This window comes from Neofelis nebulosa, chromosome 3 (assembly GCF_028018385.1).
Source record: "Neofelis nebulosa isolate mNeoNeb1 chromosome 3, mNeoNeb1.pri, whole genome shotgun sequence".
Taxonomy (NCBI): Eukaryota; Metazoa; Chordata; class Mammalia; order Carnivora; family Felidae; genus Neofelis; species Neofelis nebulosa.
In genome coordinates, this window is record NC_080784.1 from 44,399,263 (window position 1) to 44,415,281 (window position 16,019).

The following is a 16,019-nucleotide window of genomic DNA, read 5'->3' on the forward strand; positions in this document are numbered from 1 at the left end:
GTTATCAATTATCACTGTCAAACTCTAGAACTTGTTCATTGTCCCAAACTGAGCCCTTTATTTTTTTTTCAAACTGAGCCCTTTAAACATTATGTTATCATTTCTCCCTCCCACAGCCCATAGCAACTCCCATTCTACTTTATAATAAACTATGTACCTCATAAAAACATGATTATCCTAATATGACTGGCTTATTTTAGTTAGCATACAGACTTAAGTTGTATCTATCTTGTAGCATGTTTCAGAATTTCATCCTTTTTTGAAGTTGAATAATAGTCCATTGTATGTAATACCACATTTTGTTTCTCCATTTATCTGTCAGTGAATGTGTGGGGGTTTCCACCTTTTGGCTAATGTAAATACTGCTGCTATGAACATGGGTGTACAAAGATATGTTTGAGTCCATGCTTTCAATAGTTTCGAGTATATCCCTACAAGTGAAATTGCAGGATATGGTAATTCTATGTTTAATTTTATGAAGACTCTAGAGGGAGGAGCCATTGAAGAAGAGCATGGAAGATTTTTTTGCATCCCTCAAACCTGAAATATAACCAGATCAACACTAAACCATCCTTCACACCCAGAAAACTGATTTGAGGATTAACACAACAATCTGCACAACCTGAACCAGAGAACTCAGCAGGTACACAACGTGGTTAGGTGAACTAGGGGAGAGAGAAGCTGTGGGGTGCAGGGAGCTGTTTCTGCACATAGAGAGTGGATGGAGATGGGGGGAGAGTATGAAAGCAGCTGGAGAGAAAAGAGAGTATGCAGGGGTCTGAACAAAAAAGGGAGAAAGGAGAAAGGAAAGACTTTAGATTCCATTAAGATTCTATAAACAGAGGGAGTGCAAAGTCTGAAACTTTGAAGTTCAATACCTGGCAGTGCTCTGGTGGGAAGGGAAAATCCCCAGTAGCAGAGAGTGAGGTCCAAGGGGTCCTTGGGCCACATGGGGAGAGGCGGTTCCCCTGCTGAGAGGACATTTGATAGAGTCTGTGCAACCACCCAACAGGCAAAAGTCCCAAGGGACCCTGGAGAACAACCACATTCACTGGTGCTGGAACAAGGATGTTAAAGGGGAAACTTGGTGCCAGATGTGTGTTTTAATTTTCCATAATCCCTGAAACGCTGCTGCTGCTACAAGATCGCACAAACTTCTTCTGGGGCTCGCTGGCACCCAGCTGCAGTCTCTGGGCATTGGCAGCAGCATGGTCCCACAAACATTCCTGGGTGCAGCCAGCACCTGGCTATCGCTTGGTGAGACCCATCCCCAGAAGATCTGAGTGTGTTAAAGCCACAGTCCCTCAGAAGTGAGGGTTTGGGAAACACAGCCACATTTGAGATAAAACTCAGGAGGGAGATGCCACCTGGCAACCTGACAGCTTGGTCACAGACAGTACAAAAGTGGGGAGTGGATGGGCGCTGGAGACAAAAGAGGGGTGCATGATTGCTGGTTGGGAAGACCACAGAGTTCTGATACTAGATACTGGGTAGCTGAGTGACACCATTGTCACCCTTCCCATGCATGCCCATACACATCTACATGTCCACCCCAGTAAGCTAAGCTTCTCTATCTAGTGGAGAACAGAGTCGTTACACTAAGCCCCGCCAACCGGGACAACCTCACTCTTCAGCAACACCACAAGTCTCTCCACCTGCTTTGTTTACGGACTATAAAGTGATTCATAGTTTGACTTCTGGGGAAAACCAATGTAATTTCAATCCTATTTCAGTCTGTTTGCTAATCTATTCAATTTTTCTTTTCTTTTCTTATTCTTGAATACAGAAGGAGGAAAAATATTTTATTTTCCATTTTTATTATTTAGAATCACGACAGTAAGAATACTAGCTGGGATTTAAAACAGATTAGAATCCCTTTATGCAGAGGTAAAAGCTAGTTGGGATGAAATAAAAAATGCTACAACTGAGCTGTAATCTTGAATAGCCGCCACGGCGGCAAGGATGGATGAATCAGAGCAATGAATTTGCGATAGATACAGAGGACAAACATCTGGAAAAATGAAGCAGAAAAAAAAGAGGGAGACTAAGACAAAAGAGCATGATTTAAGAATTAGAGAAATCAGTGACTCATTAAAAAGGAAAAACATCAGAATCATAGGGGTCCCAGAAGATGAACAGAGAGAAATAGGGGTAGAAGGGTTATGTGAGCAAATCATATCAGAAAACTTTCCTAACCTGGGGAAAGACACAGACGTCAAAATCCAAGGAGCACAGAGAACTCCCATTAGATTCAACAAAAACCAACTATTAACAAGGCATATCATAGTCAAATTCACAAAACATTCAGGCAAGGAAAGAATCATGAAAGCAGCAAGGGGGAAAAAGTCCTTAACCTACAACGGAAGACAGATCAGGTTTGCAGAAAACCTATCCACAGAAACTTGGCAGGCCAGAAAGGAGTGGCAGGATATACTGAATGTGTTAAATTGGGAAAATATGCAGCCAAGAATTGTTTATCCAGCAAGGCTGTGATTTAAAATAGATGGAGAGGAAAAAGCTTCCCAGAAAACAAAAATTAAAGGAGTCTGTGACCACTAACTCAACATTGCAAGGAATTTTAAGGGGGATTCTCTGAGGGGAGAAAAGATGGGAAAAAAAGATAAATAGTAACAAAGACTAGAAAGGACCAGAGAATACCACCAGAAACTCCAAATCTAAGGCAACATAATAGCAATAAATTCATATTTTTCAGTACTCACTCTAAATGTCAATAGACTAAATGCTCCAAACAAAAGACATAGGGTAAGAAAATAAGATCCATCTGTATTCTGTTTACAAGAGACCCACTGTAGACCTAAAGACACCTTCATATTGAAAGTAAGGGGATGGAGAACTATCATGCTAATCATTGCCAAAAGAAAGTTGGAGTAGCAATACTTATATCAGGCAATCTAGAATTTAAAATAAAGACAGTCATAAGAGATGAAGAAGGGCAATATATCATAAGTAAGGGGTCTATCCACCAAGAACATCTAACAATTGTAACTATGTATGCTCCAAATGTGGAAGAACCCAAATAGATAAATTAAGTAATGACAAACATAAAGTAATTCATTGATAATAATACCATAATAGTAGGGGACTTCAATACCCTACTTATGGCAATGGGCAGATCATCTAAACTGAAAATCAACAAGGAAACAATGGCTTTTAATGACAAACTGGACTGGATGTACTTAACAGATATATTCAGAACATTTCAGTCTAAAACAACAGAATACACATTCTTCTCCAGTGCACGTGGAACATTCTCCAGAATAGACCACATACTGGGAGAGAAATCAGCCCTCAACAAGTACAAAAAGATCGAGACCAAAATAAACTCAAAATGGGTGAAAGACCTAAATGTAAGACAGGAAACCAGCGAAATCCTCGAGGAGAAAGCAGGCAAAAACCTCTTTGACCTCAGCCACAGCAACTTCTTACTCAACACGTCTCTGGAGGCAAGGAAACCAAAGCAAAAATGAACTATTGGGACCTCATCAAATAAAAAGCTTCTGCACAGTGAAGGAAACAATCAGCAAAACTAAAAGGCAACCGACGGAATGGGAGAAGATATTTGTAAATGACATATCAGATAAAGGGTTAGTATTCAAAATCTATAAAGAACTTATCAAAGTCAACACCCCAAAAACAAATAATTCAGTGAAGGAATGGACAAGAGACATGATTAGACACTTCTCCAAAGAAGGCATCCAGATGGCCAACCGACACATGAAAAAATGCTCAACATCACTCATCATCAGGGAAATATAAATAAAAGCCACAATGAGATACCACCTCACTCCTGTTAGAATGGCCAACATTAATAACTCAGAGAAAGACGATCTCTTTTGCATTGCTGGTGGGAATGCAAGCTGGTGCAGCAACTCTGGAAAACAGTATGGAGGTTCCTCAAAAAATTAAAAATAGAACTACCCTATGACCCAGCAATTGTACTAAGTATTTATCCAAGGGATAAAGGTATGCTGTTTCAAAGGGGCACATGCACCCCAATGTTTATAACAGAACTATTGACAATAGCCAAAGTATGGAAAGAGCTCAAATGTCCATCTATGGATGAATGGATAAAGAAAATGTGGTATATATATATACAATGGAGTATTACTCGGCAATCAAAAAAATGAAACCTTGCCATTTTCAACTATGTGAATGGAACTAGAGGGTATTATGCTGAATTAAATGAGTCAGTCAGAGACAGACAAATATTATATGACTTCACTCATATAAGGAATTCAAGATACAAAACAGATGAACATATGAGAAGGGAAGCAAAAATAATATAAAAACAGGGAGTGGGACAAAACATAAGATACTCTTAAATATAGAGCACAAACAGAGGGTTGCTGGAGGTGTTTTGGGAGGGCAGGGGATGGGCTAAATAGGTAAGGGACACTACTCTTGAAATCATTGTTCCACAATATACTAACTAACTTGGATATAAATTAAAAAATAAATAAATTATTAATTAAAAAGAAAGAATCATCATACTATTTTCTACAGAGGATGCATCATTTTACATTCCCACCAGCAATGCTTACAGCAGGTTTAATTTTTCCACATCCTTATCAACATTTGATATTTTCAGAAAAATTTTTATAATAGCTATCATAATAGATATGAATTGGAATCTTGTAGTTCTGACCTGCAATTCCCTAACAATTAGTGATGTTAAGCATCTTTTCATGTACTTATTGGCCATTTGTATATCTTCTTCAGAAAAATGTCTATTCAAGCCCTTGGACCATTTTTTAATTGGGTTATTAGTTTCTTGTTGAGTTATAAGAGTTCTTTACATATTCTGGATATTAATCCTTCATCAGATATATGATTAAAAACCCTTTCTCCCATTTTGTGGGTTACATTTTCACTTTGTTGATAGTGTCCCTTGATGAACAACAGTTTTCAATTATCATGAATTCCAATTTTTTTTTCTTTGCCTGTGCTTCTGGTGTCATATCCAAAAAGTCATTGCCAAATCTAATGTTATAAAGATTTCCCCACATTTTCTTTGGAGAATTTTATAGTTTTTTTTTTTTTAATTTATTTTTGGGACAGAGAGAGGCAGAGCATGAACAGGGGAGGGGCAGAGAGAGAGGGAAACACAGAATTGGAAACAGGCTCCAGGCTCCGAGCTGTCAGCAAAGAGCCCGACGCGGGGCTCGAACTCACGGACCGCGAGATCGTGACCTGGCTGAAGTCGGCCGCTTAACCGACTGCGCCACCCAGGCGCCCCAGAATTTTATAGTTTTAGCTGGTACATTTAAAAACTTTGATCCATGGAGTTATTTTGTCTATTGCATAAGTAAGCATCCACCTCAGTCTTTTGCATATTGATACCCAATTATCTCAATACCATTTGTTGAGAAGACTGCCCTTTCTTCCACTGAATGGTCATAACATTCTTACTGAAAATCATTAGATCATATATGCAAAGGTTTATTTCAGGGCTCCCTAATTTTTCCCACTGGAAAATTTCAGTTTTCTTATTTTGTTATTTTGTTTCCCAAGTAATATATCAAATTTCAAGAAGATACAAAAAGGCATTGGAGTAAAATTCCATATTTTTATCTTAGCTTCTATTAAATACAAGTAAGAATTCAAAAATTTTCTTTAACTGCCCATAATTGTAAAGAAATTAATGTTGATGGAGGACATTTTACAATTCTTTATCAGACAAATGCAAAGAAACAGAGAACACTATCTTCTAATGGTGATGCAGATATTAATCATGTTAATTAAATCTCATAGTACAACTCTTCAGATAATGATATCGAAATTTTCCTTCAACTCAATAATTAATGGTTAAAAAGAATATTTCTAATGGCAAGCAAGAAATATGGTATTCTCATCCAGACAGTTATCTTCAGCAACCAATATTTTATCACAGATATTTGGAACACTCCTTATTGTAAACAAGAATCTAGGATAATATTCTTTCATCTTTTACTGTATTTGGACATGAACATTTATTTGATATGGTTTGCCAGTGGACAAAAGTGTATGCAAAGTTGAATGGAAGGAGTTAGATGATGTAGGAGTGATCAACATTGTGATTAATCATTTTAATTGGTGTTTATATCATAAAATAAAAATATATTCAATTATAGTGCAATATCATTTACAATCAATAAAAAGAAAATGAAATAACAAATATGAAATAATAAAATATGTAGAGTATCTGATGAAAATTACAAAATATGATGAAGGAAATCAAAGAAGGCCTAAATAAATGGAGAAACATACTGTGTATTATTGGAAGATTTAGTAATAAAAAGCAAAGATGTAAAATCTTCCTAAATTGATCCTTAGGTTTAACATAATTTATAACAGCATTATTTTTCAATAAACATAGACAAGTTTATTCTAAAATGTACTTGGAAAGGAGACTCTAGGGTAGCCAAAACAATTTTGAAAAATAATAGAGTAGGAGGAATCACTTTTCCCAATGTTAAAAATTACTGTACAACAACAATAATAAAAACATCATAGCAGTGGTGGAGAAAATGACACATAAAGCAATGGAAAACAGTATAGATAACTGAGAAATACACCAAGGCAAAAATGTCCAATTAATTTTGTTTATAATGTGAAAAAACAATTCAATGAATGAAGGTAGTTTTTTTCAAAGAATTATGGTGGAGCATTTGGATACCCATTAATCAAAATGTTAATCTATCACCTTTTACAAAAAGTAACTCAAAATAGATCCATAGACTTAAAAGTTAAGACACAAAACTAACACCTTTTAGAAACAGAGAGGGAGGGATGCAAACCATAAGAGACCCTTAAATACAAAGAATAAACTGAGGGTTGATGGGTGGTGGGGGAGAGGGGAAAGTGGGTGATGGACATCAAGGAGGGCACTTGTTGGGATGAACACTCGGTGGTGTATGTAAGCCAATTCGACAATAAATTATATTAATAAATAAATAAATAAAATAGAAATATGGCAGAAAGTTTGAGATTTAAGGTTAACAAAGAGTTCATACACTTGACATCAAAAGCATGATTGAAAAATGAAAAGAAGTACAACTTATCAAAATGAATATATTTGTTAAAAAATTGGGTCTGCAAAAAATAATTATAGAACTGAAGAAAATATGTTAAGATTACATATCCAACAAAATACATGTACCTAGTAAATTTTTTAAAAATCTGAAAACTCAACATTAAAACACACAATTTAATTAGAAAATGGGCAAAAAATATGAATAGATTTTTCACTGAAGAGGATATACAGATGCCAAATAAACATCTTATATATATTCAACATCATTACCTATTAAGGAAGTGCAAAATGAATCCATAATGATATTAATACATAGCTAACAGACTGGCTAAAAAAAGTGATATCAAATGTTGGCAAGGATGCCAATAAACTGGTCATTCATATGTTATTGGTGGGAATGTCAAATGTTACAGCCACTCTGAAAATAGTTTGGTAGTCTGCATCTAAAACTATAAATGACTTATCATGGACCCAGTAATTTAATTCTTGGGATATTTCCTAGGGAATTAAAAATTTACTTTCATGTATAATTTTCTACACAAATTATCATTTCATATCTATTCATAATAGCTATAAATTGGCAAACACCCAAATGTACTTCAGTGAGTAAATAATTTGACATATTTTGATACATCCATACAAAGGAATACTAGTCATCAATAAAAATAAATAAAGTATTTATAAATGCAACAACTTGGATGCAATCATGAAAATTATGCAAAAGAAAGAAGCCAAACTCCAAGAGATACAAATTCTGTGATCCCATTTATGTAGCATTCATGAAATAATATAACTAGAGAGAGAGAGGATTAGTGGTTGCCATGAGTTAAAATTGGCAGAAAGAAGGGATCAGTGTAGCTATATAAAAGGGTATTATTAGGGTCCATATAGTGATGATAGAGTTCTGTATCTTGATTGTGGTGGTGGTTACACAAATTTGAACACGTGGTAAAACTGCATAGGACTAAATACACACACCTGTGCACTCACACACACATATACACATCCACAAATGAGTGCATGTATACTGGTGAAATCTGGATAAGGTCTGTATGTTTTATTAATGTCCATTTCATGGTTTTGATATTGTACTATAGTACTGAATCATGGTAACACTGATGGAGGCTGAGTAAAGAGTACAAAGGACTTCTCTCTGCATTTCTTTTTGTGAATCTATAATTACTTCAACATAAAAAGTTAAATGGAAATCACAATGGAACATCACACATCTAAAAGTGGCAACACCAAACAAAACCAAAACATTGACAATATCAAATGCTTGTGAAGTGTGGATCATCTATGCAGAGAAACTAGAAATCTCATAGAGAGAATAGAGAGAGAGAAAAAAAGTGGTACAGCCACTTTGGAAAATAGTTTGGCTGTTTCTTATAAAATTAAAAATACACTTACTGAAATAATGCACTTAGTAAATGACTCAGCAGTCTCACTCTTAGATATGTATCCCAAAGTGAGAACTTATATATATATATATATATATATATATATATATATATATATATATATACAAAGCTTATGTGCACATGTTCATAGTAGCTTTATTCATAATAGCCAAAATCAAGAAACAACCAAAATACCTTTCATTGGCTGAATGTATAAGCAAATTATATCTTTTCTATATAGAAGCCTATTGAATAATAAAAGAATGAACTCTTAAAACATATGGCAACAGGAACTGATCTCAAAGGCATATGTACTTAATATGACATTCTGGAAAAGGCCAATCTATAGGGACAAGAGCAGGTAATTGGTTGCCAGGAATTGGCAGTGGGGGAGGAATACAAAGGGAAATCCAGGGGAAGTTCCGAGGTGTTGGGAACAAGAGCCTGTGCTTTTTTTTTTCAATATCCATTGAACTGTATTACCACAGAGTGAATGTTACTGTATAAAAACTTTTGAAAAACCACATATGTTTAATGAAAACAAAATATTAAGAGCTGATGGCTGATGTTTTTCAAAATTTTCAAAAATATATCAATGTATAGATTTAAGAATCTCAGCCAACCCAAGCAGGATAAATTCATAGAGAAACACATATTGGTAAACCATAGTGAAACTGTTGAAATCAAATATATAAAATATGTCTGAAACTCAAAGAATAAAAGAAACATATTATTGGGATGAATGATACAATAGATACTGTATTCTCATCTGAAAATGTAAGCCAGGATACAAATGGGTTACATCTTTGAACTACTGAAAGTAAAAATTCCCAATGTAGAATTCTATTTCCAGTGAAAATACACTTCACAATTTTAGACATTTTTATAAAAACATTTTGAAGATAAAAACCGAGTCCATTGGTCACTGCAAGGTACAAATAAAAAGAAACACAAAAGGAAGTTTTTCAGTGTGAAAAAATATGATGCACATGGAAATCTGAATGCACTGGAGGAGTTAAAAAGCCCCTGAAAACAGTAAATGGATGAGTAAATGTAAATATTTATATTAAAAAAATCTTTAACATTCTATTAGCTACTTAAGCAAATATAATAATGTATTGTCAGGTTAACAACACACACACATATATATATATATATATTATTACAAAAGTGCAAATGATGGAAAGACATTAATGGAATTATGCTGTTATGAGATTTTTACATTTTAATATTTAGAAAAAACAAATATGCTTTATTTGTTTATGAATGTTCACCAAATAAATTTTAAAATGTTTCATACCATTTACTATCCATATACTATGGATATAGATTTTATTATCTTTACCTTTCAATAGTATGGTTAACTAAAGATGCAAACTCATTTGTGAATTAGCACATCACAATAGTTAACATCCTTGGAATATATAAATACATAATAAAACTATCACCTGTTCTGTACTTTAACCATACCTATCTAGAAAACTCGGCCGTATAAACAGAAATGTTTTGGGAACCATGGTTAAAATTAAAGGGCTATTAGCATGCTCACTCCTTGATTGGAACTAAAAAGTATATACAAATTTTCATTGACAACATGATCTAAAGCTGTACTGTTATAGTTGCCACTAGCCACAAGTGGCTACTTAAATTTAAGTTAAATAAAGTAAATAAAGTAAAATAAAATGGAAATTATAGTTCTTTAGTTGCACTATCCACATGTCAGTTACTCAATAGCCACATAATCAGTGGAGACCATTTCTATAAGTACATAAAGCTCTACTGAAGCACACTCATCTAGATACTAACCCTCTCGAAACCAATACCCATCATTATAACTTCCTCCTGGTGATGATGGTTTTAGATAACAATTTGGAGGAGAATATCCAACATCACAGTGACAATTAAACTTATTATTGCAAACCTAAAATCAAAACCAAACAAAAAAAAAGAGAACATTTTATGTACAAGATAAAAATTAAGTGCATTATTTGTGTCTGTTAGATAATGTTATTAAAATATGATAATTTCATATATTATAGGTAGTTTTAATGGTATTTTCATGCAGAAAGTAATTTTTAAAATAAAATCTAACATAAAAAATGTCAATGCAATATCTTTTCAATGTCATAGATATTTCCTTTTATTAGTCACTTGTGTTTTTAAATAAAAATAGGTAACATTATGATACAACTGAAATGCATTCTTCTAAAAAACTATAGAAATTGTAAAGCTAGAAATTATAAAATGGTGGGAGTTGACATATAATATGAATTGTGTTAGATTAAAAAAAAATACCTGTGATAAGAGGGAACTTTTACCAAAATGATGGGGGAAAACAAAGAAGAAAAAGCATGCTTAACCAGAAATAGATACAAATGTATTTGTTAGGAATAGGAAGGCTAGAAAATATCTATAAATGTGACCTCGTGGATGAATCGAAAGGGTCACAGCTAATATCATCGTCAATGGGGAAAAAAACTGACAGCCTTTCCCCTAGGGTCAGGAACAAGACAAGGATGTCACTCTCACCATTACTGTTTAACATAGGACTGGAAGGGTTAGCCTCAGCAATTGACAACAGAAAGAAATAAAGGCATACAAATCTGCAAGGAAGAAGTCAAACTTTCACTATTTGCAGACAACATGATACTCTATGTAGAAAACCTGAATGATTCCACCAAAAAATTGCTATAACAAGTACATAAATTCAGCAAAGTCACAGGATAGAAAATCACTGTGCATAAATCTGTTGCATTTCTATACACCAATAGCAAAGAAGCAGAAAGAGAAATCAAGGAATCAATCCCATTTGCAATTGTACCAAAAAACAATAAGACACCTAGGAATAAGTCTAACTAAAGAGGTAAAAGATCTGTACTCTAAAAACTATAGAACACTTGTGAAAGAAATTGAAGAGGACACAAAGAAATGGAAAAGTATTCCATGCTTGTGTACTGGAAGAACAAACATTGTTAAAATATCTATACTACCCAAAGCAATCTACACATTTAATGTAACCTCTATCAAAATAACACCAGCATTTTTCATGGAGCTAAAACAAACAATCCTAAAATTTGTATGGAACCACAAAAGACTCCAGATAGTCAAAGCAATCCTGAAAAAGAAAAACAAAACTGGAGGCATCACAATTCCAGATTTCAAGCTATATTACAAAACTGTAGCCATCAGGACACAATGGTAGTGGCACCAAAAACAGACGTATAGATCAATGGAACAGAATAGAAAACCCAGAAATTGACCCACAATTATATGACAACTAGATTGCCAACTAATCTTTTACAAAATAGTAAAAGTATATTCAATGGAAAAAGTCTCTTCAGCAAATGGTATTGGGAAATCAGACAGCTACATGCAGAAGAATGAAACTGGGCAACACTTTCTTACACCATACACAAAACAAATTCAAAATGCATGAAAGACCTAAATGTGAAACAGGAAACCATCAAAATCCTAAAGGATTTTGAAACCTCTTTGACCTTGGCTGGAGCAACTTCTTACTAGATGCTTCACCAAAGGCAAGGGAAACAAAAATGAACATGAACTATTGGGACTTCAAATAAAAAGCTTGTGCACAGCAAAGGAAACAATCAACAAAACTAAAAGGCAGCCTACAGAATTGGAAAAGATATTTGCAAATTACATATCAGATAAGGGTTAGTATCGAAAATCTATAAAGAACATATCAAACTCAACACCCAGAAAACAAATAATCCAGTTAAGAAATGGGCAGAAGACATGAATAGACACTCTTCCAAAGACATACAGATGGTCAAAAGACACATGAAAAGATGCCCAGTATCATTCATCATCAGGGAAATACAAATCAAAACCATGATGAAATACCACCTCACACCTGTCAGAATGGCTAAAATTAACAACACAAGAAATAGCAAGTGTGGGTGAGGATGCGGAAAAAGCAGAACACTTTTACACTGTTGGTGGGAATGCAAACTGGTGAAGCCACTCTGGAAAACAATATGAAGGTTCCTCAAAATTTAAAAGCAGAACTACTCTATGACCCAGAAATTGCACTAGTAGATATTTACCCAAAGGATACAAAAATACAGATTGAAGGGGGGTCCATGAACCCCAATGTTTTTTATGTTTGTTTTATTTTTTAGAGAGAGAGAGAGCATGAACATGGACAGGGAGAGAAAGAGAGGGAGACAGAGAATCTGAAGCAGACTCTGCTCTGTGAGACCAGAGCCTAATATGGGGCTTAAGCCCACAAACTGTAAGATCATGACCTGAGCTGAGGTCAGATGCTAAACCAACTGAGCCACCTAGGTTCCCCTACACCCCAGTTTTCATAGCATAGCAGCATTATCAACAATAGCCAAACTGTGGAGAGAGCCCAAATGTCCATCGACTTGTCCATATACAATGGAATATTACTCAGCCATCAAAAAGAATGAAATGTTGCCATTTGCAATGATACAGATGGAGCTAGAATGTATAATGCTAAGTGAAATTAGTCAATCAGAGAAGGACAAATACAATATGGCTTCACTCATTGTGGAATTTAAGAAAGAAAGCAGATAAACATATGGGAAGGGGGTAAAAAAAAGAGAAGAGGGGGAAACAAACCACAAGAGACTCTTAATGATAGAGAACAAACTATGGGTTGAGAGAGACAGGTGGATGGGAGATGGGTGATGGGTACTAAGGAGAGCACTTGTTTTTATGAGCAGTGGGGTTGTACATAAGTGATGAATCACTGAATTCTACTGAAGCCAATATTGCACTGTATGTTAACTAAAATTTAAGTTTAAAGAAAAGAAAAGAAAAAACAGGGGTCAAAAGCAGAACAGAGAATCTAGAAATAGGTTCATGCAAAAATTAAACTTTAAGTAAGAAAGGAAAGAAACAGAAAAGAAACTGTTAATAATAGGACATGTAAGTGATTTTGGAGAAAATTTTGATACTAGTCACACAGCTAGGTCACTTTTTTCCTGGATTATTATATAAAATATGAAGCATTGACATGGCAAGGAGACACTAGCCACAGAGTTAAAGCCAAATGCTGGCTTGAAAAATTTACAAAATTTACAAAATTTCTATACCCTAATAGATAATTTCACAGTGAATGGACAAATAGAGAAATATAAATGGCAAATATGACCACACATACATGCTTAAGAATTTTATTTATTAACTAAATGTGAATTAACAATAGTTTAGCATGTGAGAAGAGATTAAAAAACCTGAGAAGCTAGTCTGGCCAGAATTTCAGAAAATGCACATTTTCATCCATGATAGGTGAGAGCAAAACTGGTACAATATTTCTTAAAAACAAAATATTTCTGAAAATGTAAATGCTGCATAAGTTTGACCGATCTGATTTCATTGCTACCAATTTAAGAAATGAGATAATTGTGCAAAGGTGAGTGTACAACAATGTTCATTGTGCCATTAATAACATTAGTCAAGTAAAAATTTAACATTATCTAAAAGTCCATCAGTAAATGAATTTTCAAATATAGTATGGAGGAAACATACAAGGAAATAAATTGAAGCCACTAAAGAATAAAAGAGATCTGAATGGACAAGAAACTGCTCTCACAAAAATATGTGTAATACATGTAATATATTGTGTGTTTACATATATATATCAGTACACATACATTCAATTGTAAGCAAAATTTATATAAGCATGTATAAAAGTATATTTGTAGTCTTCAACAAGCCCATTTCCAAAATTTCACACTCTTAATCTAACATAATAACAGACTGCTTCATTTTGCATTTTTGTACAAAGTTCACAGCTTATTAGCCCATGAGGCCTTTAATAATCTTAACACATAAATCATGTACATAAGTATAAGTAGTGGAATCCATTTCCTTATTTAACTGCAAGTTTCTAAAATAAATTTCCATATAAAATAATTCTTAACCTTATTACTAGTGGAAAATGCCACTAATGGATTTTAAACACTATATATAAAAATAGAGAAACTATTACATACCCCATGTCCACTGCAATTTTTTACTGAGTCACAATTTGTTTTTACTGGGTTCTCACTTCTTTCTCTACAGAATCCTTTATAACAATACTGAAATGTTAAAACAACCAACAGAAAATATTTAAAGTCAAGAGTTGAGCAATTGTACTTGATACAGAAATTAGATGCAGAAGATAGATACAAATACACATGCAAACACACGCACGCACCCACGCACACACCACTCTGGATTTCATGACATCTACTCCTAATAAAAGAAGCTGGGAGTCCAAATGGCATATAATTACTACACATAAAATTTTGAGAATGAGATTCTATTTTTCCCATGAGGGAGCACAGCTGTGAGTTTATTGATACTAATTGGTGTAAGAACAAAAACAGCCAATTTGTACTATTTGTAATGAGCTAGGATCTGGCTTTGCATTTTCTATGCATTTTTATAGTATATACTCAGATTGACCCCGTAAAAGAGATGTTTTTATCCTCATTTAAAATGTTTACTTATTTATTTTTGAAAGAGAGAGCACAAGCGGGGTAGGGGCACAGAGAGAGAGAGACACAGAATCTGAAGCAGGCTCCAGGCTCCAAGAGCATAGAGCCTGATGCCAGGCTGGAACCCACAAACCGCGAGATCATGACCTGAGCTGAAGTTGGATGCTTAACCAACTGAGTCACCCAGGGGCTCCATCCTCATTTTATATTTGAAAAAATAAATGTGCTGTTTTGGGGACATGCATAAGTTATTGATAGAGCCAATACTCAGTGCAGGAACTACTTTAGTCACAGAGCCTCATATTGATCAATGCTAAATATCAGTGTTCTTATAATTTTTATATTTATTTCCAACTTTAATGACAATATCTCTTGTCTTTTACATTTGCACTGTGTTCTAGAGAAAGTTATTTAATCCCTCCGTGCCTCAGTTTATCCAACTTCGAATTTGGAACAGCAATTGATAACCCAAATTTATTCAAATGTAGGTTATAAGGATGAAATAATTTGTTGGACACACATAGTAAATGCTCACTAAACACAAGATACTTTTTAAATTATTTGTTTATTTACCTCATTTTCATGTGGACTTTAAGTGCTTATTCCTCTATCCAGATTTTAATTTAATTTTAATATCTTTAGGGAAGTCAGTAAAAATTATCTGTCGGCTTTTCTCAGGTTATCTGATAGAATATACATTGTATGATGAATAGTCTTAAAAATCATTATTTTCTATCACCATTAACCAATCATAAAGGATAGAATATCAGTTGTTCAGTAACTGGAAGTGCTCTGATGAAGCCAGCAAGAATAACAAAATTTTGTACAAACCAGCATTACCTGTGCACAAATCATTTTCATTCTAGTGCTCCTTAAACATTGCCATTGAGGCAATAATAACTAGTCATATTTCATTGGGTTGTCTTTAGGGGGAAAAGTCAGGAAAAGTTAAGACCCATGCTTCTGATACAATTTCCTTCAAGTAAACGGATCAATTTGCAGCTGGCTCTTTTGTCATGACAGCAAAAACAAGAGACGCTACAAAAGTAGCTAGGCCTGAGCAATGGTTGAGATGATGTTTTGAATATAAACTAATATATAAGACTTCCT

The 16,019-nt window shown here is 34.3% G+C and overlaps 1 protein-coding gene across 4 annotated transcripts in view; it reads right to left on the bottom strand.

The window, feature by feature from the left end:
* LOC131506713 (A disintegrin and metallopeptidase domain 3-like) overlaps positions 1-16,019 on the bottom strand; it is a 143,309-nt gene that overhangs the window by 24,831 nt on the left and 102,459 nt on the right. For all 4 annotated transcript variants that reach the window (XM_058720603.1, XM_058720602.1, XM_058720604.1 and 1 more), the window contains 2 exons: positions 14,421-14,507; positions 10,240-10,354 (listed from right to left, as the gene is read on the bottom strand). In XM_058720603.1, coding sequence (XP_058576586.1) covers positions 10,240-10,354; positions 14,421-14,507 — 202 coding nt within the window. The remainder of the gene's footprint in view (positions 1-10,239; positions 10,355-14,420; positions 14,508-16,019) is intronic.